Genomic DNA, 25,553 nt, shown 5'->3' on the forward strand with positions numbered 1-25,553 from the left:
TAAGCGTCCTTAACGTCAATCTTAACCTTGGCATACGAAATAATAATTAATTATGTTTTTATAAGTCAATGTTTTTGCGATACATAGGCTTTTTATAAGGCGTATAACGTATTTAGTTGCTGGCAGCTTTTTTCAAGCGTTTAGTTTTTCATTATAAAAGGTTTTATCTAATTTGAGGTGCTCAAAGATAGTTGCTGTGGGTTAAGCAACCATTGACGCGGATATTCAAAAGATGGGTCATCGCTCAGTTGATTGTAGCCATTGAATCATGGTATAGCTTTTGGGCGGTTTTAAAAACTTTGACACTAGATTGACCGGGTCTATCCCACTAGTCCCGTTGAGTTGTCCCGTGACGGGACAACTGGCACTATTTTGTCCCAGTTGTCCCGTGGCGGGACAAGTGACACTGTTTTGGTGCCAGTTGTCCCGTTGCAGAAAAATCACGGGACTAATGGGACAGACGGAAGGGTCAAAACAACTGGTTCCATTGAGTTGATGTGTGACAACAGGTACTTGGTACTTTGGTAAGATAGCAGGTGATGAATTGTACGCTACTCTATGTAAACTTTAAATTCACAAGAAGTTTTTTTTACCATTTGGGCTTTTCACTTTATAATTAAATTGACAAGAGTGTCTATATCTATGACCTTCCATACCATAAATGTAAAATGCTTATCCGAAATTCCCTACTCCAAAAAACATAATGTAAGGAAACTAAAAATATATTGTTATCAGGCCCCTGGAGCAGCTCAAACACTCAAGTCAATTCAACATGTACTTAATGTAATTTCAACTTATCTATTAGAAATTAAGAAAAAATGTACTACAACACAACGTATAACGTCTGCTATCATACCAAAGTACCAAGTACCTGTTGTCACACATCAACTCAATGGAACCAGTTGTTTTGACCCTTCCGTCTGTCCCATTAGTCCCGTGATTTTATGCAACGGGACAATTGGCACCAAAACAGTGTCACTTGTCCCGCCACGGGACAACTGGGACAAAATAGTGTCAGTTGTCCCGTCACGGGACAACTCAACGGGACTAGTGGGATAGACCCGATTGACCACTGTCTACTAGCTATACGGTAAAAGTAATGAGATAGTCATTAGTTTGATAACCGGAATAAATCGTGAAGCGGAAGAAGACGTTCAGTTCTAGTACTATTCCACCATCCATCTATAAGAAGTCTGCGCTTAGGTTGCTTAACTTAAAAATCGTTTATCGATCGGTGAACATAACTACCAAAAATCTTTTTTTTCTTGCCCATTGTCACTCCCTTATTCTATTTTTATACCAAATGCTTTTGTAAATGAGATTACGGCCTGGTTTCAAAGATTGATGCGTATTGAGTCACGTACGCACGATGCATACAATTATGGAGACAGTTTACGCGAAAATGCAACTTATTTGTATGGGAAATTGGTTTAATTTTGATCGTGACAAGATGTTACCGTTGATTTAGTTTCTTGGTTAGTTAAGTGGTCAACCTAGTGTTAGTTGTTTATAAGAGACGTTTAACTTAGTATGGTTAGTGGTGAACATAGTGTTAAAGTTGTTCGAAGACTTGATATAAATGTCTTATTAACTGAAGCTAAAGTTTGTAGGGATGGTAGTAAGTAGGTATCAAGTGGCGTTCTTTGTTCTATGCTAGCCATCACGTAAAATAGGCTGGTTTTTATATTTTTATATTAATTTTGTCCCCAACCCGCATTTGACTAGTGTGGTGGACTCAAGCCCTCTCCCCCTCCTTCGTTTAGGAAGAGACCCTTACCCAGCAGTGGGACAGTAATTGGTAAAAAAAATACCAATTCGCAAACAATCGCAACTTGCCTTTTATTTGCTTATTACCCAACTTAATCAAAACGAGATCTTCCTTGTTACAATACAATTTAATATTTTGCTTTTCTATACTAAATATTGCTCAAACATAGCAGGGTAATGTGTTTATTTCAAGTGTCTGTTATATTGTTAAAACCGTTTTACTCATACCCTTTTATAGCAACAGTAATGGGTCAATAACGAAACAAGCTACTACGACCATTATAGTATTTACGAGCGATGTCGGTCAACACGCATTTATTGAGGCCGTCGTTTGACTAACATTACACTAATGCAGTAGATGGGTAAACAGAAATGGCTATATGGTATTTATTAGAATTCTGATCTGATTAGTGATGAATTTGTATAATTAAGATCTTGATATTAGTTATTTATAAGGCTCGTGGCTGAGGAACAACAGGCGGCGCGGATAGATCTCTTAAGTTAAGGTACTTCTTTCTGAGGTTGTTCCGTGGATGGATGACCATCTTATACATACCGAGTACCTTAGTGTAAATTTATTTCATTTTTACTGTCCCACTGATGGGCAAGGGTCTCCTCCCAAACGAGGGAGGGGTTAGGCCTTGAGTTCACTACGCTGGCCAAGTGCGGTTTGGGGACATAGATTTCAGTAAATTTTAGTTATTCAACTAAATTACAGCATTTCATATCGAACCTCTCTCTCTTCTTGGCTATTCGTCCCATATGGTAGTGTTAACCTTCCTCACTTCGCCCTTTTTCAGGTCGAACCTTAAGCATTTTAAATTTAAAGACCAAGTCCTCACTTTATGTTCGCAAACACTCTTACTGAGCAGTAATTGTGTACAAGTGCTTCAATTGACGACTACGAGGTCGTGCCGTGAACGTATCGTAGGACTTTACGTCACTACGTCAACCTTTGTGTATAAATGTACAGGCCTGTTGATTGTTACCTTGCGTTAAGTACATAAAAGGTGTAGATTATTGTTAATTAGAGGCCGTCCGCGACTTCGTACGCGTGGAAACCCTTCCCGTGTAAATCCCGATACCTCGGGAACTCCGGGATAGAAAGTAGCCTAAGTGTTATTTCGAGTCTTCAGTTACCTATATACCAAATTTTATCGTAATTGATACAGTAGTATTTGCGTGAAAGAGTAACAAACATCTATACATACTCACAAACTTTCGCATTTATAATATACTAGCGGACCCGACAGACGTTGTCCTGTCTACACGTCTTTAATTTGAATATTTTTCTTTGCCTTTTTCCCATAGCGTTAGCTAGAGGCTAAAGAATAAATAGAGCTTAAAATAGCGAAGCATATTTTTCTTATAGTTGTGAGTAAAAATACGAGTCTTCAAGCTTTAAAAAATAATAGCATAACAGATGTTTTTATGTTTACGCGGATGTTAGTCATTCAATTTGAACAAGTTTCGAGTTTTCGCGTAATATTTGTACAGTCTACAATTAATATTTTAAACTACAAGTTATACCTGACATTCATACCGTAGGATTATTTGATCTTTGCCCAGTAGGGACACGCCACGTCTTCGCCCGGTTTAAACAGTTATTTCGAGAAAAACCTTACAGGAAAAAACTTGAACACAAGGTTAGTCTCGAATTAAGAGTAAAACAGCATGCAATCTGGAGCATATTTCGCCCAATTTAACTGTGTCGTATGTTTTTATTTTAAATCTGTAACATTGAGGTTTCGAGGGCTCTGCTATAAATAGTCTACGGTCACAACACGTAGCTGTAGTTGTTAAAGATTCCCAGGTCGATACGCGCTCAGTTCAACTGGGAAACAGCTCGTAAACTGTCATTTTTGACAAATATAATAACTATTTTGAATAGGTACATGATTTATGATATGACACGATAGACAGTCGCTCCATGTAAAATACTGGTATCCAGCTGCATCACGTGAGAATGGAAGCCGACTCCAACATAGTTGGAAGAAAGGCTAGACTGATATGACACGGTGTACTGCTGCTAGCTGTGATAGCCGAGTGGATTAAAATTACGCCTCCTACCCAAGTGGTCGCGAGTTCGTACCCGAGGCATCACACCAGACTTCTTCAAGTTATGTGTGTGTTTGAAATAATTATCACTTGTTCCAACGGTAAAAGAAAACATCGTGAAGCAACTTTGCATACCTGAGAGTTCTTGAAGGTATGCAAATTCCCCAAACCGCACTTGTAAAACATAACACTACGCCTTCTTCCTATAGGGGTAGGCAGAGACTAGAGTACGATACTTGGTACGATGCTTACAAAATTCCTTTGTTTCACTAATAATAATCATCATAATATTTACTTCAGAAACCGTCATAGCTGGCAAATAATCTCGGTAAACAAACAGTGTAAAGGTGACTTATGTAAAAACAAGTATATTATTGTTTTATTATAAGTACGTGATAATATTATATTTGAGGACAGGTAAATATTGCACTGACATCAGTAGTCGACGTCATATCGGTACCAAAAGATAGCGATTTAGTCTGACTTTTGACATGTTTTCTTTTAATAAATTCTACTAATTATTATAAACGCGAAAAATTGGGATGATGAATCCTACTATCCTACTAATATTATAAATGCAAAACTTTTTGAGTATGTATGTATGGATGTTTGTTACTCTTTCACGCAAATACTTCTGAATCGATTACGATGAAACTTGGTATGTTGGTAGCTGAAGACTCAGAATAGCACATAGGCTTTTTATCCCGGAGATCCCGAGGGATCGGGTTATACACGGAAAGGGTTTACACGCGGACGAAATTGCGGACGGCCTCTAGTAAAAAATATATTTCTGAAAATTACTCAAGGAGTGATGAGGTCACAGTGCGTTGCCTTGAGACAGTACTGGGCAAACGGCCATGCTCTTGAACCGATAACGATATAACGACTGTTACATGTTTACGTGTAATGCTTTCTCTTACGAAATACACAATAATAACGTTGGCAACTAGCCTGGTACGTAAAACATGACGAAGGAATTAGAAAATGGAGGTGTGATTCTGTCAAAAGCTTATGGGAGGACGATGAATGTTTGTTGAGACGGCTAAATATGGTTAGGTTGTTAGTGTATGAGTAATTTGCGTGGATGTGTGGTGTGATTGGTGGTATTTGAGCGTCTTCGTGCTTTAGATGGTACGTAAAAATATGCTCTTGGTTGTCGATGTCGATGTCGATAGATTTGGGGCCGCTTAGTGGTGTGTGTTTCTGTGCTTTAGGGGGTACGTTTTAAGTCTAGATTGTTGTACTCATAAAAAATATTAACATATTTCATTTGGGCCTAGGTATACGTAAGATAATCCAATGATAAATAGTTTTTCGTCTCATATAATCAGTGATAATAGGAAGTTTCACAATACGCAATGAATATGTACCTAATTATAATTTTATATTTTATGAGGTGAAATTTTGACGTGTTTTCGAAAAGTTGCTATCACTTTATCTAGAATATAGGTTTTCTAATATTAATCCGTATTCTGTGAAAACTGAAAACGTATACGTGAACATACTTTACATTTTTAATTTGACTTTACGGCAAAAGTCACACTGACCTTAGTTGTACAATATTAGTCAACCAAAAGTTAAATTTAACCGTCTAATACAGAATATAATTACAGTTAAAACCACATCTTCCGCGTTGTAACTAATAATTAATTGTAAACGATTGCTCATGGCGAATTTCAACAGCTGTCACCTTTGGACCGTGGCGTGACCTTCGTGAGCATGTGTGTGCTGAGTGATTTGATTCGTGTAGTTTAGTGAAGTAAGGCTACTTCGCTATAATACTTTAGTTCTTTAAACTATTGTTTTGTACTTCCATTTTAACTACAAATGTCGCGTATGAACCACACACAAACTCTAACATAAGATTTTGTTTATTTAGAAATTTTGACGTAAACTAGATCTGGGTAATTAGTTCCAAGAAAAAATGTCTTTTTGTTGATCTAAAGAGGTCTTCTTTTCAAAACTTTGGTCAAAAGCTGGTAAACTTGACTACTATCTGAAGGCTGTTTTGTAAATTGTTTCTGTGACTAGTTTTTCACACTTTTCCGAAGTAAAATAGTATTATTTTAAACATTAGTCAAATCATTAGACAAACCTTAATAGGCTTTCTGCTGTACTCAAAACCGGTGCCCAGTGGGTTGATAGCAAAGAAGTAGGGTTTTTATATACTAACATGGAGCCTCTTATTTTCAAAAGAATTGTTGATTCTATCATTTGTCTTCTAGTTAATTAGTACCTACTTTTATTCATGTCATATGTGTATGTCTTACTAAATACGTCTATTGTATAACTACGAAGCTGATTGGGCAACCGCTGATGGGTATTTTGTGCACGATTCTACAAGGTTTTGCAATTCACTTGTCAAGTAACGCTGTAGGCTGTAAGGTCACAGAAAAACCTTGGGCAAAAGGGGTTTCGATTTTTTTAACAAGTATTCAAATGTTTGTAAAATAATTGGCATAAATTTTCTTTTAATTTGATCAGCTCAGCTGAAATTGCTAGGAAGTTTTGTTGAATAGAATTCCTCGGGGAAGATTTTAAAATTATATTTAAACTGGATATATATTTTATTTGGACTGGTTTCTCAGTTTATTAATAGGTGACAGATAACATTATCTGCTAGATAAAGTGACAGTAAACCCTTCCCGTGTAAATCCCGATCCTTCGGGAACTCCGGAATAAAAAGTAGACTATGTGTTATTCTGGGTCTTCAGCCACTTTCATACCAAATTTCATGGTAATCGGTGCAGTAATATTTGCGTGAAAGAGTAACAAACATCTATACATACTCACAAAATTTCGCATTTATAATATTAGTATAGATTAAAAATACGTACCTGACATTTTTGAATACAACATGACTATAGTCTCTCTGAACGTGATTCAAAGACCTTCACAAAGGCCAAGTGGTTTTCAAGTGAATTTCTTCGATACGGCTGCAATGATGTCATGGAGTGATGACGTAGTACACCGGTTTATCAGTAAGGACGCACTCGATGTATATGGGTGTAGTCATGTACTCTTAATATATCGTAAACGCTGGCTTTTAAACCACTAGCCGTAAAGCTATGTAATTTTCTTTTACATGATTGTCTTACTGCTAGGCAAAGGGTCTTCTAACTAATTGAGAGTTGTGCTTTTTTGTATGTAGACGTATGTAAGGGTTCAAAAGAGAACCTATAGAATATTTTTAGGGTAAAATTATAGTTTCTTTGTATACTAGACCAACCTAAAAATATCTGATTTATCTACTTCCCATCTCCGTGCAAATGATCGCAGTAAATTTTTCGTTTACGTACACAAGTTTTGAAGAAATTAACTTTTTGGGTTACCACTCTGTTAAAATTGGTTTAGTAGTTCTGCCGTGTAAGAAAAACGTCTACTTTTGCATGTATAATACTAGTTTTTCTCTCGGCTACATCCGTGTAGAAAGATTCCCCGGGGTACAACTACCTGACTACAAAATTCTGTTAAAATCTTTTAAGTAGTTACCACATAATTGAGTAGTTACAAACATCCGAACTTTCGTATCCAGAGTATTAGAAAAGATTAATTGATACTTATGTCTTAATATTTATTTTAGTGTACGTCAATAAATAACAGGGGCCTCTCAAGTTCAAAGAAACTAGTCGTAAATACCTAACCTTGTCCCGCTTCATGTTATTGAACGAGGTCAGGTGGGGACTTGCAGTTATAGAATATCCGATTATCAGACGCCCCGAGGATATGTAAGCTGTTGTCCGGTGATACGCTAAAAACGACGTATCCTATTTCCTACTAGTGCTATACTAGTACTATTAGACTGCCTCCGTAGCGCAGTGGTTTAGGCCACCAAGCCGTTACCATAGCCTCAGGAAGTCGTGGGTTCGATTCCCACACGGGACAATTAATTGTACGATCCACAAATAATTGTTTCGGGTCTGGTTGTACTTTGTGTCCGTTGTTTGTATGTTTGTTAGAGTCCCCGCGACGCAAGAGCAATTCTTATTGCGGGAGTTGTCTTTAAAATAAAAAATTGAGTAGGTACTATAAATTGCGAAAGTTTGAAGATGTTTGTTGCTCTTTTCAGCAGTAACTACTGAACGGCTTTCAATGACATTTTAGATGGTTTTTACTGTCTTAAATTCACGGAAAAAACAGGTGACATATACATAAATATAACACCTAGGAATGTCCCTATATACAAATAAAACTTATAAGAAACCATTTAGTAAATTGACGGTAAACAAACCAAGGTTTTATAATTTTATTCCCGTGTCTATATCAGCCTAGCCTTTCTTCTAAACTACGTTGAAATTGGCTTCCAGTCTCATTACTGAATACCAGTATTTTACATGGAGCGACTGCTTATCTGACGTTAATGATTGTCAAAGATCTTCGAAAATGACAGCCGGGACTCACAATTTAACGTGCCTTCCAAAACACAAACTTGTGATGTATAAGATGGTCACCCATCCACAGAGCAAGCTGGCCAAGTGTAGCTTAACCTCACAGATCGATCTTCGCGGCCGTTGTCGACTAAGCCACGAGCTCCTACAGTAAACAACCAAGGTTTTATAATTTTATTCCCGTGTCTAATAAACACTTTGATTTCTATAAATATAAACAGTTTTACAGACTTGTTTGTGCCAACTGGATGCTTATGTAATCGTTATTTAGTTGTTTTTCTTGTATTGCGAGGTGCATTCGCTAGTTAACTATTAAAACTGGATTGGAAAAGGTAAAACGAGGGCCTATAAATGACGTAATTGCAGGATGGCAAAACGACACTACCTTAGGGCAGTGATTCTTAAAGTGGCGTCTGCGGGCCGCTGGGTGTCTAACCTCAAGTTTCTGAGGCACATTTAGCGGTAGTTTATCTATTCAATAGCGTTTAAACTTATATAAATAATGCCATTGAATAGATAACCTACCGTTAAATGTAATCATGAACTGGTGGTAAGTGGGGCCGTGGCCTTACCTTGAAAATTATCCTTTTTTTGGTCTGCCTGAGAATAAATACCAGCAAATATACGGTGATTTCTTTAGTAGCAGAAACCTTTTTTTGTTTATTCAGAGGGTCTTTGATACTGTGCTTGATTCAATAGGAGTTTATAGGAGTCTGCGAGCTAGAATAGGTTAAGAAACGCTGCTATGGGGTCATAAGAAACATATGGTTATAAATATGTGGTTTTTAGAGGTTGATACTTTTGTACATCGCTTACCCGCGGTATCTGAGTACATTTAGCGGTAGTTTATCTATTCAATAGCGTGTAAACTCATATAAAAAAATCGCTAAATGTACCTCAGAAACCGGGGTTTAAAAAAATTAAATAAATAATAAATATTGGACAACTCACACACTGTCATTTGATTCCAAACTAAGCAGAACTTGTACTATGGTAACCAAATAACTGATAAACATACTTATATACTTCTAAATACATACTTATATAGGTACATAAACATCCAGGCTCAGAACAAATACTCGTGCTCATCACACAAAGATTTGTCCCGGGTGGGATTCGAACCCACCACACGCGGCGCTATGGTTGTTGCGGTGAGGTGACCGCTTAAACCACTGCGCCAAACGTGCAGTTAAATATTTCAAGTTTGTACTCAAAAACTAGAGAAAGCAGTTACTAGTCAAAAGGTTAACAATGATGAATGATTGTTTTTTATAAAGCTAAATGCAAATTAATTCAAAATCATCAACTACAGTCGAGTTTAAAAAATACGACTCGTTTAATTTGGCCTCGTTTCACAATTGAATAAATTAATACTAAAAATAGGAAGGTAGACTTGTTTCTTTCTGTTTAAAGCTTGAGTTTTTCCCGTTTTTCTGGTCTCTGCCTATTCCTTTAGGTAAAGGCGTGATTTTTTATACGTGTGTATGTTTTTCCATTGTCCGTGTTAATGTGAATTAACGAACTAACGTTTGTAATATGATAGTATGGATGAGAATAGAAAGGAAATGCAGAAAATATCAAATTCTGTTCAGTAAATTCTGCTTACGTATTTCAATCTCTGAAAAGATTTCCCACGATTTATGTATTCTATGTGCTTTAATAGGTTATAAACTACTTGTACTCTAAATTGTATACATATCAGTAGAGCAGTTTTCCCTTAATTGAGTAACAAACAATTTCATCAAACTTTATTAATATCAGCAGCTGTAAGATCTTTGTAAATATTAAAAGCATAACTAAATCTTCTCTGCGGGAGTATAAAACAACACATGCAAATCATAATTCATAGACAAATAGAGCTATACCATAGACTGCGCGATTATCATAACGGTGTCCCAATTTCCCGCCAATAACGTCCAGAAATAGACGCCACTTTGAATTTGGAACGTTCAACCGCCATATTGTAACGGTTGTTGTCACAATATGGTAATAAAATTAACGTATTTTTGTTGTTTGTTGGTTTATTTTTAGTTTAATTGATATTATGTGTTGGTGTGATGAAATATAACCGTTATCTTTGCGTACTGTTTAAATAATGTAGGTATGTCTGTTGGCGATAAACTCGGAAACGTTGTTAAACGGTTTTTAGTTATGTTTTCGAGATAATGATTTATGGAAGGTTTTAGTAGGTCAGTCACTGGCTTAATCCGTGACCCCGCTCGCATAAAAACATGTCTACGTCCTTTTCAGGGATGTAATCTATAACCCTGCCCAATTTTATCGTAACCGGTTCTGCTGTTTTCGCTTGAGACAGCCAAACACATTTTGCATTTATGATATTAGTTTAAATTAAGGTTTCTTGTAAATTATTAAACAATGATTATGATTACACGACTTTAAATGACCCATAGATGGGTGATCGCTTATTTAACATTTGAGCTAGGCGTCTCCGTGCTTCGGAGGGCACGTAAAAAGGCAGTACGGTTGTTGTCAATTAAGATAACAGTCCTTAAACCATGTCAAAGGCCTTTCGGCTTGAACAGCTTTGACACTAGGTTGACCACTAACCATACGATAAAAAAATACCTATCACGGAATTAGGAACAAAGTACGATTATGCTTAGAGTTTTGCAAAACACTGTCTACCGGGTCCGTTATTTTTTGATAACGTGTCTGATAAGATTATCTTTATAGGCAATTAATATTCTTCCTTTAAGTCGACCTTCCTTGACGTGTAAAAGGTCACTGCTTATTTTCCTTGCATACAAAACTATTATGACATGGCTAGAAGGAATTTTGACTCATCTATAAATTGCCTAGAGTCGATTTTGTTAATAAAAGCAAGAATTGTTCATGCGTCGCGGGGACTTTTACAAACATACAAATAACGGACACAAAGCACGTCTAGACCCGAAGCAATTATTTGTGGATCGCACAAATAATTGCTCCGTTTGGGATCGAACCCCGAACGATGCAATTAACTATACCATTGCGCCACGGAGGCAGTCAAATTTATAAAGATACTAGCTGACCCGCACAACTTCGCTTGCGTCACATAAGACAGAATTAATCAAAATTTTCCCCGTTTATGTAACATTTTTTACTGCTGCTCTGGTCCTATTGGTCGTAGCGTGATGATATATAAAGCCTATAGCCTTCCTCGATAAATGGGCTATGTAACATTGAAAGAATTTTTCAAATCGGACCAGTAGTTCCTGAGATTAGCGCGTTCAAACAAACAAACAAATTCTTCAGCTTTATAATATTAGTATAGATATTGATGGTCAGTGCTGACTAAAGACACCTAGGATACACAATTTATTACAATCGAGTAGTTTCTTAAACCTTCGGGAATTTTGTACAGAGGTTAAATAATGAAATTTTCAAACGATTGCATTGATATTGTATTTTCTTGTTATAAAGAGAAAGTGCATACAAACAAAAAAACGTTTCTATACGGTTATTAAACTTGAGGCATTTACATTACAAGTGGAAACAACTGGTTTTACAGTTTTCAGGCTGGTTTCAGTATTATATCTTCGGATAGATCAATCTCCTTTGACTGCGTCTGTGGTTAATGGTTTAGGACGCTACGCCAATACCATTGCGTCGGGAGGTCGTGGGTTCAATTCCCACACGGAACTAATTGTGCGATCCACAAATCATTGTTTCGGGTCTGGTTGTATTTTGGGTCCGTTGTTTGTATGTTTGTAAATGTCCCCACGATACAAGAGCAATTCTTAGGGCGGGAGTTGTATTTTTAAAATAAATCATTTTTGTCCAAATCAGACTTATAGGTTCACTAGAGGCATAGATTTTTTCTGTGCTTTTACAATATTATTAATTACCCGTTTTTTCATATAACAATTCATTTTTTATTCAATGACGTCACAATCGTTAATTCTTATTTATGCTTTGTGAGAATAAGGACGCTTTCAAAACGTTACATTTCAGTTATTTTTAATTATATCTTTGTTAATTTGTATTCTCACGGCTTTTAGGAAGATTCTAACAATTAATATACGAAATTGTGTTAAAGATTTACGTATTTTTGGTATATTTTCCTGCTTATGTTGTTATTTGTTACTTGGTTTTGTGGAATTTTGGGAAATCCAGATCTTATTTGAGGTAAAATATGCAAGAATAGAGTTTATTCATTCGTCATATGGTTAGTGGTCAACCTAGTGTCAAAGTTGTTCAAGCCCTAAGATGTTTAACATGGCGTAACGACTGTTATTTTAATAGATATCAATCGGGACCGACTTATTACGTGCCCTCCGAAGCACGGAGACGCCCAGTTCAAATACACTATACGGTCACCCATCTAAAGAATGACCGCGCCAATAGTTGCTTAACCAACAGATCGTTTACCGACCGGTGACCGCAACTGGCTACGGGCGCCTCAAATAGTGAACCATGAACAGTTTTTATACCAGCTAAGCCACAAAAATCAGCTAGTTTTAAATAAAAGGAATTCTATAAAAATTCATCACTGCCATTATCTTTTATCGCCCCGTCAGTCATTTTGTCGTATGATCTCATATCGGTATATCTATAGGAAAATATCTGGAAATATCATGAAATTGAACAATAAACGGATGTTTGTATCGAGTAATATTTTTCCTATTATTGTTACTAAATATACTTTTTACCTGGTTTTGTAATAGGCACTCAAATGACTAGTGTTTCGGAAAACGGGTGACTAAATTTCAGGATAATTTTATAACAGATGAAAGTGAATAATTTTTGATACGTTAGTTGTTAGGCAAATATAATATTGTAATAATATTTATCTGATGAGCACGAGTATTTGTTCTGAACCTGGTTATTAATTAATCTATATAAGTATGTATTTACCATCAGTTATTTGGTTACAGCACAAGCTCTGCTTAGTTTGGGATCAAATGACCGTGTGTGAATTGTCCAATGATGATTTATTTTATTTACTTACTAGCTTTTATCCGTGACTTCGTGGATTTTTCCATGGGAATGCGTCATTTTCCCGGGGTAAAAAGTAGCCCATGTCCTTTCTCGGGTATCAAAATATCTCCATACCTAATTAGTTCAGTAGTTTAGGCGTGATTGAGTTACAGACAGACGGAGTTATTTTCGCTTTTGAAATATTACTAGCTGACCCGCGCAACTTCGCTTGCGTCACATAAGATAGAATGGGTCCAAATTTTCCCCGTTTTTGTTTTATTTTTTATTGCTACTCTGCTCCTTTTGGTCGTAGCGTGATGATATATAGCCAATAGCCTTCCTCGATAAATGGATTTTTTAACATTGAAAGAATTTTTCAAATCGGACTAGTAGTTCCTGAGATTAGCGCGTTCAAACAAACAAACAATCTCTTCACCTTTATAATATTAGTATAGATATTAGTATGGATAGTACGCGTTGGTGTATAGTTTTCTATCGTGAAGCTAATATTTATCCCACTCGTCTTTCAGTACAGTATCATTAGTGATATAAAAAAGTGCATAAAATTTCACACAGTTTCACCGCGACTCGCACATTCTTATTGTTTACTTTCGCTAAGTAATTACTTCTAAGTATTTATGAGGGTAGTTGGAAAACTGAATGCGAATGACGTCACGGTGCTTGACTACGTCTGCTTTGATAGCAAAACGACGTAAGTGTCGTATGTCGTTAGAAGACTTTGTCTTGTTTAAATTTAGAGTAAATAACATGTTTGTAATAACGAAACGTCGTAAGTGTATTTTGTACATACGTAACATCAAGCCTTCTTCCCATAGGGGTAGGTAGAAAATTTATAGCTGAATAGTATGAATACAGAAACTTAAAAACTTAAAACTGTGTAGGTATGTGTTTTTTGTAGTTCATGATTATAAGCTGTTTTGTTAAAATAAATTGTGTGTGAAAAGTATCGTTAGTTTAGTTATTTGACTTATGTTGCACACAAAACCGTTGCAAAAGTCTGTATTTATATAGCTTATGTGTTAAAGTACATAAGCTTCAACACAGCAAAGCTTCATCAAAATCTGTTTACTAGTTTTACCGTGATTGAGTAACAAACATGAAAAAATTCGTATTTGTGACATTAGACTATCACAGAATAACTTTGTTTTCAACAAAACAACGGTATACCTATTAAAGTTCGTTCACCTTTCTGTTTTCGATGTGTTTACGCGAACTAAAAAATACGCCTACTGATAAAATTTGTAGAATTTCTTTTTATTTTTATATCACTTTCTGATCAAAGTCCAAGGTAAGGGAGACTGCTGCCCGCAGCCAGTTGCGCTCACCGGTCGGTAAACGATCTGTGGGTTAAGCGAACCTTCATCGGTCATTTTATAGATGGGTGACCGCATAGTGTTATTTGAACTGGGCGTCTGGAAGGCACGTAAAAAGTCGGGCCCGGATGTTGTCAATTAAGATAACAGTCGTTAAGCCACGTCAAAGGCCTTTGGGCTTGAACAACTTTGACACTAGGTTGACCACTAACCATACGATAAGAAGAAGACCATGCATTGCATCGCTCACGTAGCACTACGGATAAAACTACTGTCTGGGTGGGTAGCTGTTTTCTTTCAGTCGGCAACCAATCTATTTCTCGTTTCAATAATATTTACTCAATGCACTATGTAAAAATAGATTTTGTTTATAAAAGAAGTTAGTGGGGGCGAGCGGTCAAAAGGGGAAATTTGTATTATGCAAGCTTTTAAAAGAAATTAAATGCTTCTAATATTGTGCACTATTATAGCCTACGACCACGGCGAGTGCAACCTGCGCCGAAACGTTAGGCATTTCAAGATAAAATGCGTGTTCGCGTTAATTCCCGTATTCTATTATGTACATTAAACATGCAACGCGAGAGTTTAAAAGTTGTGCACTATTGTTTAGTAAAAAATGTTTTTTTTTTGCATATGTTTTTAAACATATTATTGAATGAGACGTTAGACTGTCTGTTGTCCGGTTTCTGAGTACATTTAGCGGTAGTTTATCTATTCAATTACGTTTTATATGAGTTTAAACGCTATTGAATAGATAAACTACCTCTAAATTTACCTCAGAAACCGGGGGTAAATCTAACAAACTATACCTAGAAATCCGCCCTCCTAGCAACAATCCGGTGAATGCACTTTTCTACAGATTCCAGCTACATAAAAAGCCGTGGGAAGTCTTTACAACAAGCCCGTCTTCATTACAAACATGTGTGAAAGAGACAAAAGGCTCCATTGTCTTTGTTTTTAAAACAAAACGAGTTCATTTGAAGTCAAATTGTAACACATGTTTTCTCTTTACTAGGGTAGAAATACTGTTTATTATTCTTGCTTTTAAATCTATTTAAAAAACTGCGTTTAAACTCATATAAAAAGAACGCTATTGAATAGATAGACTACCGCTAAATAAACCACCGAATCCGGGGGTCAGTAGCGTATTTGATATTAGTTAAATTAACTGTCCTACCTTCTATAAATGCGAAAGTCTGTCTGTTACGGTCTCACACCTTAAATGCTAAACCGATTCTTATGTAATTTGATGTTGAGATATAAATTTGACGCTAGGTAGTTATCAAACTGTTTTCATAAATATTTTTTCAGCTACTCAACGTAAAACTCTTATAAACTTTTAATTTATTGTCATTAAATGTTTACATCGGGAGTAAAATCTGTAGAGAAAAACAGTTAAAATTAAATAAATGTTTACTTGTGTACCTACACAATACACGGGTACGGTGTCCGACAAAACAAACGGTTTTACGTGCTCCTAGTCAAAATTTAAAACTACAAACTATTTGCACGAGTTTTCTATAAAATCACGTAAAAACATTCGCGAAACGTGATCCTCGCACCTAATGTTTCACGTTATCAGCTAACACGAGATGATAAGCACTGATAACGGTTGCTATTTATAGTTATGTACTTATAGCAAAGGGCATGTATGTAAAGGTAATAGAATATAAGTGCTAACGACGTATTTATTTCCCAAATTAAGCGAATGTGTGTATTAGAAATAATTATCATTTGTTCCAACGGTGAAGGAAAAATCAATAATATATGCAACCTTGCATTCGTGAGAGTTCTTTAGAACAGTTCTTGCAGGTATGCAAAGTCCCCGCACTTGGCCAGCGTGGTGTCTCAAGGCCTAACCCCTCCCTCATTCCGGGAGGAGGTTGCCCAAACATTATTTTTTTTATTTATGTGGTCTAACTACGTTTGCCGGGTCAGCTAGCACCTCTATAGTATCCATTGTGTTTTTCTTTTATCTTTTAAATAATTTATTGTTTTCTTGCCAGCAACGTCTGGTTTGTATAAATATTGATTATACTCATATATACGCACATAGATTATTTGTCAAATCTGCGCCGTTTTAAACGCCAAGGGCACCTTGTATTGTACCTTTATCTGCGTGGAAAAATACTTATTTATCATACGAAAACTTGTAGTTTTACGACAATATCTCTATGTGGTTAAAGGTAGGTTATTATCAGCTAAATGGCGGAACACAGTTGTGTATGTGACTGCCGCGCAGATTTCAAAAACCCTACAATAAATCGAATCCCGAACTATCCGGAGTTAGAAAGTTAAAATCATAGGCCTTTGTTTCTAGGAGAACATGTAATGCCGTTGGTCCTGCGTCTGACCTCTCACTGGTCGTGACGGTTATCTGTCCCACCAGACTATGAGAGTGAAGGAATAGAGAGTTAACCGGTGTATTGTACAGACGCGACACTATAAACAGAGTCCTGCACCATTTCGATATTATTGTGTAAGCCCAGCTGTGCTTGTACGAAGTTTGTAGGTACTGTAATCAAAAACACAGACTGGCACTGAAACTGGCTTATGTAACGGAATATCGTCTACGAGTACATTATAATATAATGCGATTAAAAAGAGTGGCCAGGAGTTTGTTGTCAGCTTCTTCTCATTGGCCCTACCTTCCGAGCTGGTGATAAATTCACTCTTTGCATCATTGACTATCATAAGTGTCAGCATTTGACCTAAATGAATAAATAATTTGATTTAGATTTTAACCCCAGCTCGGCTTGTACGATCCGTGACTGTCATAGTGTATACGCACACGCACTGTACATATATACGCAGTATGTTGATGTTATCAACGTTATCAATAGCTTCTGACGTCACAGCACAAGTGCGCGAATATCGTGTTTGAAAACAACTCTGTCCTAGATATTTTAAAATTAACTGTGATATAAATTGTACACATTGAACATACATAAGCACATAATAGAATATTTCTCAATAGTATTCGGGAGATAGGTAACGTGCTCGGTATATGGCAAAATGTTCGCCCCCTCTTGGGACTAATATTATGAATAGTGAAATGCTGTTGTATTTCACTCACTTTTGCCCAAATATTCGGGTTAAATAGGCGTAATATTGTTTATAGTAGCACATAAGATACTATTTATTTACCCTTAGACTTTGAGCGTGACCTTTTATCCGCGACTTCGAAATATTTTGATACCTGAGAAAGGACATAGGCTACTTTTTACCCCGGGAAAATTCAGGTGGCGGACGAAATCGCAGGTAAAAGCTATACTAGCCTATAATATTTCAAAACTTTTGCCTCGCAGTATTTACCTCAACATAATACAACCTATTTATAGTACAAGTATATAATAAATAACAAAAACACACAATATCTAGTGCACTGAGTTCACGCTTCTATCACGGGGTCGACGAACTCGCACATTAGCTAGTCACATTCAGATTAAAACATCACTTTCTTATATATATTTAGTTATGTACTGTTTTTCGTGTATATGACGATAATTGGCGTAGGCGGGTTCGAGATAATAAAATATAAATAATCATGTTGTTTTGTTCGAAAATTCTGGACGTTTCGTTTCTTATATTAGCTTAGCCTTTGTTCCAAACTATGTTTGAGTCTGCTTCCAGTCTCACCGGATGCAGCTGGGTACCAGTGTTTTACATGCAGCGACTGTCTATCTGACCTCCACAACACAGTTACCTGGGTTATAACACGATACCTTTCGGTAAGACTGGTTGTCAGATTTTCAAGCTTCTGACTACTGTTAACGACTGTCAAAGATCTTCGAAAATGACAGCCGGGAGCCACAATTTAATCTGCCTTCCGAAACATATATAAATTACTCGTACTTGAATGTTTTTGTAAATTTCTTTACGTTGTTATTATATTAATAGCTAGGTTCTTTAAACTTGTTTACTTGATGTATTAAACAGCATAAAATAATCTTTTATTTGATTGTTGTGTCAGTGACTTATTTCATGATAGTGATTGTTACGTGTGCAAGATAACATTGCATAACAATTCTGTTTTAAAGAAAACGCGAAAAAAATATTAATAGGTATATGTTATATTGCGCATTTATTTATTTATTTTAATATATTCAACTCTAGACCTAACCCCTCCCTCATTACGGGAGGAGACCCTTGCCCAGCAATGGGACATTATGGGTTACATTTATTATTATTATATTTTTTGAAACTTAAAACAAGTAGATTGCCCAGTAGAATGCCATAGGTGTTCTCTCCCTGTCTCTAACAGCCATTTTTCTTAAATTTGATTGGCCCTACGGTGGCAAGTAAATCTAGCCTGCAGCTCAGGCTTTAGTGGCTTTAGTGAGTGCGTTATACACAGGTACACTCTCTATTACATCACTCTCATAGTCCGATGGGACGGTATATCAACACGATCGGAATGAAGGCAGGCACAGGTCTTCACCGGCCATCTGGTGGTCTTTAAATCCAACCATCACTTTCTAGACAAGAAAAATATGATTTTACATCTAAAATTCTGGCATTTGTTATTGAAAATATTTAACAAGATTCAAATCTAGATCGTTTACCGTAATATTACCTTTTTCACTACATATTTTTATTCAATACAATCCAGTCATTTACCCTTAAAACCTTAACACACAGAAAACAGGTATTTTAGTTTAAAAACAAACGTACCACCCATCTTTACAAAACAGTTACATATGACGTCACACACAGCAAATATAAACAGCTGATTATAAACGTTAATTAAAAAGAAAACTACTTTGCACGTAATATTTTCACTTTCTTTAAGAAAGTCGGGCGGTTTAGAGTTTATGTTTTCTTCGTATGTGTTGAAATTAATTTACTGATGAAATATTGGGTAAGAGTCTCTTCCTGGAATGAGAGAAAGATTATTGTCTCATTACGGGGGGAAAGGTTCCATGTCCCGAGATGAAAGAGAGGTCTATTACAGTACCACCTTTGGGGGAAAATATCCTTTTTCCGAAATGAAAAATATTCCTCATTACTGTTCCACTGCTGGGCAAATATAGGTCTGCCACTTATCCACTACTTTATCTGTTCCTAGTAAGAGGCAGACGTTTATACAGTCTCATTTATTAGGCTAGTGTGTTCTTCCTTAGTGTGGGAAGACTAATATAGTCCCACTGCTGGGCAATCTACTTTTGGAAATGATGAGGAATGAGAGAAAGTTAGACCTTGAGTCCGCTTTAAAAGATACAATTTTTTAGTTTTTTCCGCTATCCCAACTGGCTGTAAATTCACAAACTGCTGTAACTTTGACAACTATTTGACCTAACACATACATTTAGCGGTAGTTTATCTATTCAATTGCGTTTAAATTCATATAAAAAAAAACGCTATTGAATAGATAAACTACTGCTAAATGTACTTCAGAAACCGGGGGTAAATGATTTTGATTACACAATTCTAGGAAAATACGAAATCCTAGTTTTAATTTCCTATTATACGTAGTATACGTAGCTTGTTATTGTGGCCAACTAATTAATATTCCGACCTTTATGAATAAATAATATTGAACACTATCGTAATAAAATGTTAATTTTATGTTTACCATATTGGAAGACTTGTTTTCTGTGAAACATAAGGTGGTAAGAATAAAACGTTTAAATTAATTTTGAGTCAAAATAAGCAAGACATGAACTAATATAAAGCACAATATTTTAATTACTTTGACTTCATATAAAATCAAAATCTAGTTTTTACATATCGCACTATAATATAGTACTGTAACTTAAAATACAACTTTTATCGGAATCCACGAATAACTTGTTTTTCACTCCTTATTATGGGTACAAAAAACTAACACTCTTATTCATAAAAATATATGAAGTTATGAAAGGCTTATAAAGAGTTTTGTTTTTTTCACTCCTTAGCGAAGTGAAAAAGAGAAAACATATTGTAGTAGTTTCTTAACTAAAATACGTTTATAGTGTGTTTCTGAATAACAGGGTTAATGTTTTTTGTGTTAAATAAATGAAATAGAAGAGATTATTTTGTTACTAATAGACAAAAAAAATATGGTATGGTTATAGTGTTATATGTCAAGTTGTATTTGTGTTGATGTATTTTGTGTTACTAAACTATTGTATTATTAGTGCGATATAGTATCATGCTTTTTATGTATGTAGGTATGTAGTAATCGACTTATCAAAAAATCGTACCATCCCATATCAGAGTAAATAATATAGACGGAACTTCGAACATTGATTAGCATATAAACGTCACGCGGAAGGTGTGTGATTCGACCTCTTTCAAACATACGAAATATAAAAGATACCAAATTTGTCGGCAGATCTTTTCTTGAGGCGCCCATAGCCAGTTGCGTTCACCGGTCGGTAAACGATCTGTGGGTTAAGCAAAACCTTAGTATTGGTCATCCCATCTATGGTTATTACATAGATGGGTGACCTACTGGTATTTGAATTGGGCGTCTCCGTTCGGAGGGCACGTTAAAAGTCCTGGTTGTTGTCAATTAAGATAACAGTCGTTAAGCCACGTCAAAGGCCTTCGGGCTTGAACAACTTTGACACTAGGTTGACCACTAACCATACTATGAGAGACTGAGCTGACCCGCGCAACTTCGCTTGCGTAACATAGGAGAGAATGGAGAAACATTTCTTACTGGTACTCTGCTCCTATTGGTCGTAGCGTAATGATATATAGCCTATAGCCTTCCTCGATAAATGGGCTATCTAACACTAAAATAATTTTTTAAATCGGACGAGTAGTTCCTGAGATTAGTGCGTTCAAACAAACAAACTCTTGAGCTTTATAATATTAGTATAGATAAATAAGACGGAACTAGGAACATTGATTAGCATTCCCACGTCACGCGGAAGGTGTGTGATTCGACCTGTTTCAAACAAACAAAATATAAAGATATAGAATTAGTCGGCAGTTTCATATCGCTTGTTTACTGTTTACGTTGATTTTATATTGTGAAATCTTGGCTCAATCTTACTTCTTACTATTATGACTGTTTCACTAATAAACATCGTGTAAGCACTGATTCGTTAGATTTTTGTCACTTACAATTAATTTTGAAACGTGTTTGTATAAAGGCGGACTTAATGCCAGGGGCATTTTCTGCCAGTATAGGTATATGATATGTCTAGCCTTTATTCCAACTATGTTGGAGTCGGCTTCAGTGATCAGTCTCACCAGATGCAGCTGAATATCAGTGCTATACACGGAGCGGCTGCCTATCGGACCTCCACAACTCAGTAACCTAGGTTATAACACGATATCCTTCAAGCTTCTGCCTACTGTTAACGACTGTCAAAGATATAGGATAATGAATTTGGTATGAGTGAAAATGATTAATAGGAACTATAGCTTATCAGAGCTTACACGATGTTTACGACTCACCCCAAAAAAGCTTCTAAAACGATTAAGATTAGGCACATAGATTTCATATAAACTAGATTATCACATAGGATACTTTTTACATTACAAAATCTTTTCATGCGGACGACCTCACGCTCAAAACCTTGCCTATGTGTGCAACGAACGATGGTACGAAACGCGTAATATGTAAATATATGTCCCACTTTCTTTGCACATATTATTAGACCCTTTTGCAAAACATAAATATGACGTAAAATAAATCTACTAATACTTAAATATCTTCTTCGATTTTTACTTTTACAATGACATCTAGCGGCGTTAATTAGAACTAAGAAGTAACGGATGACGTAACGACGGTGCTGAATCGCGCTATCGTGTAATGTAGGTTTAATATTATAAAAATATACATGCCGAGGTCGGTCATCCCCGGATTCATAGGTACATTTAGCGGTAGTTTATCTATTTAATACAGTTTAAACTCATATAAACAAAACAGTTTGAATAAATAAACTACCGTTACATGTGCATCAGAAAACGGGCATTAGACACCTCAAAAAAGTTTTCGAAAATAATTTTGATAATGAAGCATCTACAAGCGTAAAAGACACTGGTTACCTCCAAAACTAGGTTGATCAACCCACCTTACATCATATCATACTTACAATATTAAATTTACAGGTATATTTTATTGAAATTTGATATAAACTATCCCTGTCAAGAGACCTTGTCGCTTTGCTGCGACCGAACTGTCAAAAGTTCACTTAAAAATAGTATTAAGGGTAACTTACCCGGTGTATACTAAGGTCAAGGGAAAGACCGTGGTGTAATTTAAATATTAGTGTCTCTGTCTCTCGCTAGAGGTCAGTGACCGCCCTGCAATAGTGCTCAACCACTGTTGTATTTTGTATCTGAATTGAGAGGCGCTTCGGTGGCTAGGCAATTGTTTTTCAACAAGACATTGTACCTAGTAGCCTTGAGTGAAACGGTTCCTTCCTATTCCTGTATTTACCCGAAATTTGGCAATTTTTCCGAGACTTACCCTAATATTGGTAGTGTTTCCGAACTTTACCCTACAATTTTCATTCAATAATTGAATATAATTAAAATATTATTGTTAATTGTCCCAGTATTTTCGCATTTAATTTGCGTATTCCAGTATTCTTATCAGAATCTCTCAACAATTCCAATTTAATTTATTCTCTAGTCATATTAATTAACATTGAAAAGACTTGATTAGTATTTTAATCGAATTATAGCTTTAATTTTCCCAAATTACCCAATTTTACCAACACTTACCCAAGTTTTTCAACCTTACCCTTTACCCAAACACCTATTCCTATCAAAAATTACCCGTAATCACCGTTTTGCGGCCACCATCGGCTGCATTACGTTGATCGCGCTCTCTCGCCCGTCAGGTACTAGGGCCTTCGCGCCCGGTCGCTCTAAACGTCGGGACGAGGCTAGGGGGGATCGGTGCGAGCATATACAACGACAAGAAGCCGCTGATTGCTCCTGCAATAAGCTTAGGTGAGTCCACACTTTTATTTTCTTTTTAATGAGACTATAGGTGCCTTTACACATGCTCTATCGCGCATGAAACAGCGATCGCTCGTGCTCATCTGTCAAGCCCGCGAAGAAAATCGCGAGCGAAGATCGCGCCGTCTTTCCCACGCGTAATCCTGCTTGGTCCTTAGAACGCGCGATAGAAAGTGTGTGTAAAGGCGGCCATTATTGGCCGATTTTGGCCACAGCTGCTAGATTCAAAACTCACACTACAGAAGATTGTTCTCTGGTTACTTTTTGATTTCTGAATTGAACTGTTCTCTGTAGTACAAAGGTCTGCGATTAAACTTAAATAACTAAGAATTTCTTGACAGTAAACCTCAGGCATATATTAAGTATTATTAACCTACTGAGAGTTTTTTACACTAAAATTTTAGAGTATATTAGTCTTTCTCGGTATTCGAATCTGGAGATATCGAAGCGAGAGTCGCATTCACAAACTACGAAATAGATTCTAGAAATGAAAGGATTCAACAGACACTCCATTCCAATTTACCTAAGATAAAATGAATCTCTAAGTTTTTTGCTACGTTTACTAACTTAATCTGTTACTGTAGGTGCCGATTCACCCTCGACTCGCGCCAATAATCCCGATAATGTTGAGATCGGGCGCGAGGCACCCGGATGCTGTGGAGAGCGCTACGCCCGTAGCGTCGACGTCCTCTACGAGAGTGCGTAGCCCCGAGGAGCAGGCGCACGAGCTGTACAATAGGCTCAATGAGTATCTGCTGCTCGAGCACAAGTTCCAGCCGCGGCTTTGTCTGCCGGCCGAGTCTGATGTAAGTAGCTTTTAAAAAAAGTCTTTGGTACGGTCTTTCAGACCACAGTAGGTTTGTGAGACCAGATTCGGTCTTGGGGTCTGTCAGATCATATTCGGTTTTTGCGCTCTGTCAGACCAAGTAGGTTTTTAGGGTCTGTCAGACCATACAGTCGATTTTAGGGTCTGGCAGACCACAGTAGGTTTTAGGGTCTGTCAGACCACACACTGTAGATTTTTGAGGTCTATGAGACCACAGTAGGTTTTTGGGGTTTTCAGTCCAGTGAAGATGTTGTCCACCTGCTGTCATAATTCATAATAAATTATGTGAATGGTAAACTTACGTGCCCGTTACTTTCCTTTTGGTCTGTCAGGCCAGTTTCTTTTGGGTCTACTAGACCAATAATGATTTTTGTTGTCTGCCACACAGTTTTCGTAGCTAATTACTATGTTGGGGTCAATAAGACTTCATTAGAATTGATAGTATATTCTACCATAGGGCCACAAACCTCAATTCTAGAACACGAAATTTTCTGTTAAAATTATAGTAGAAATCGCTCGTTAAGATTCCATTAGTTGATCGATGTTCAATAATATATGGCATACATATAAGGATGTCACCCGAGCCTGTACGGCTGCGAGAGACTTTCTCTTCCTTGCAGAGACGTTTAATTGTCCATACAAACAATTACAGTGATGTAATGTATTGACGGAGGCGCCCGGTAAATAATCTGTGGGTTAAGCAATCCTTGGCGCGGTCATTCCATAGATGGGTGACAACATAGTGGTATTTGAGCTTGTCTCCGAGCTTCGGAGAGCACGTAAAAAGTCGTTCTCGGATGTTGTCGATTAAGATAAGACGTTAAGTCTTGTCAAAGGCCTTTCGGGTGGCCAACAACTTTGACACTAGGTTGACCACTAACCATACGATAAGAAGAACAAGAATATATTGACGAAGATGGGCAGTGAATACTTGTAACTGATGTATCTGTAGGTATTATGCCCGGTTTCTGAGGCACATTTAGCGGATTCAAACAGTCATCTATACTAATATTATAAAGCTGAAGAGTTTGTTTGTTTGTTTGAACGCGCTTATCTCAGGAACTACTGGTCCGATTTGAAAAAATCTTTCAGTGTTAGATAGCCCATTTATCGAGGAAGGCTATAGGCTATATATCATCACGCTCCGACCATTAGGAGCAGAGTAGCAATGAAAAATGTTACAAAAACGGGAAAAACTTTGACCCATTCTCTTAGGTGACGCAAGCGAAGTTGCGCGGGTCAGCTAGTGTTATATAAACTACCGCTAAATGTAGCTTAGAAACCGGGGGAAAGTGAGGTTAAAATCCCTCTTTAAATAACTTATGAAATTAAGGCGAGCCATATCCATATTTG

At 36.7% G+C, this 25,553-nt stretch overlaps 1 protein-coding gene across 2 annotated transcripts in view; it reads left to right on the forward strand.

Annotated features, from left to right (window-relative positions):
* CycG (cyclin G) overlaps positions 1-25,553 on the forward strand; it is a 44,063-nt gene that overhangs the window by 6,093 nt on the left and 12,417 nt on the right. For both annotated transcript variants that reach the window (XM_076133932.1, XM_076133931.1), the window contains exons 2-3: positions 23,254-23,365; positions 23,959-24,180. In XM_076133932.1, the coding sequence (XP_075990047.1) occupies positions 23,998-24,180 (183 nt within the window). In that variant the 5' untranslated portion in view covers positions 23,254-23,365; positions 23,959-23,997. The remainder of the gene's footprint in view (positions 1-23,253; positions 23,366-23,958; positions 24,181-25,553) is intronic.

The sequence above is a fragment of the Anticarsia gemmatalis genome, chromosome 30 (assembly GCF_050436995.1).
Source record: "Anticarsia gemmatalis isolate Benzon Research Colony breed Stoneville strain chromosome 30, ilAntGemm2 primary, whole genome shotgun sequence".
Taxonomy (NCBI): Eukaryota; Metazoa; Arthropoda; class Insecta; order Lepidoptera; family Erebidae; genus Anticarsia; species Anticarsia gemmatalis.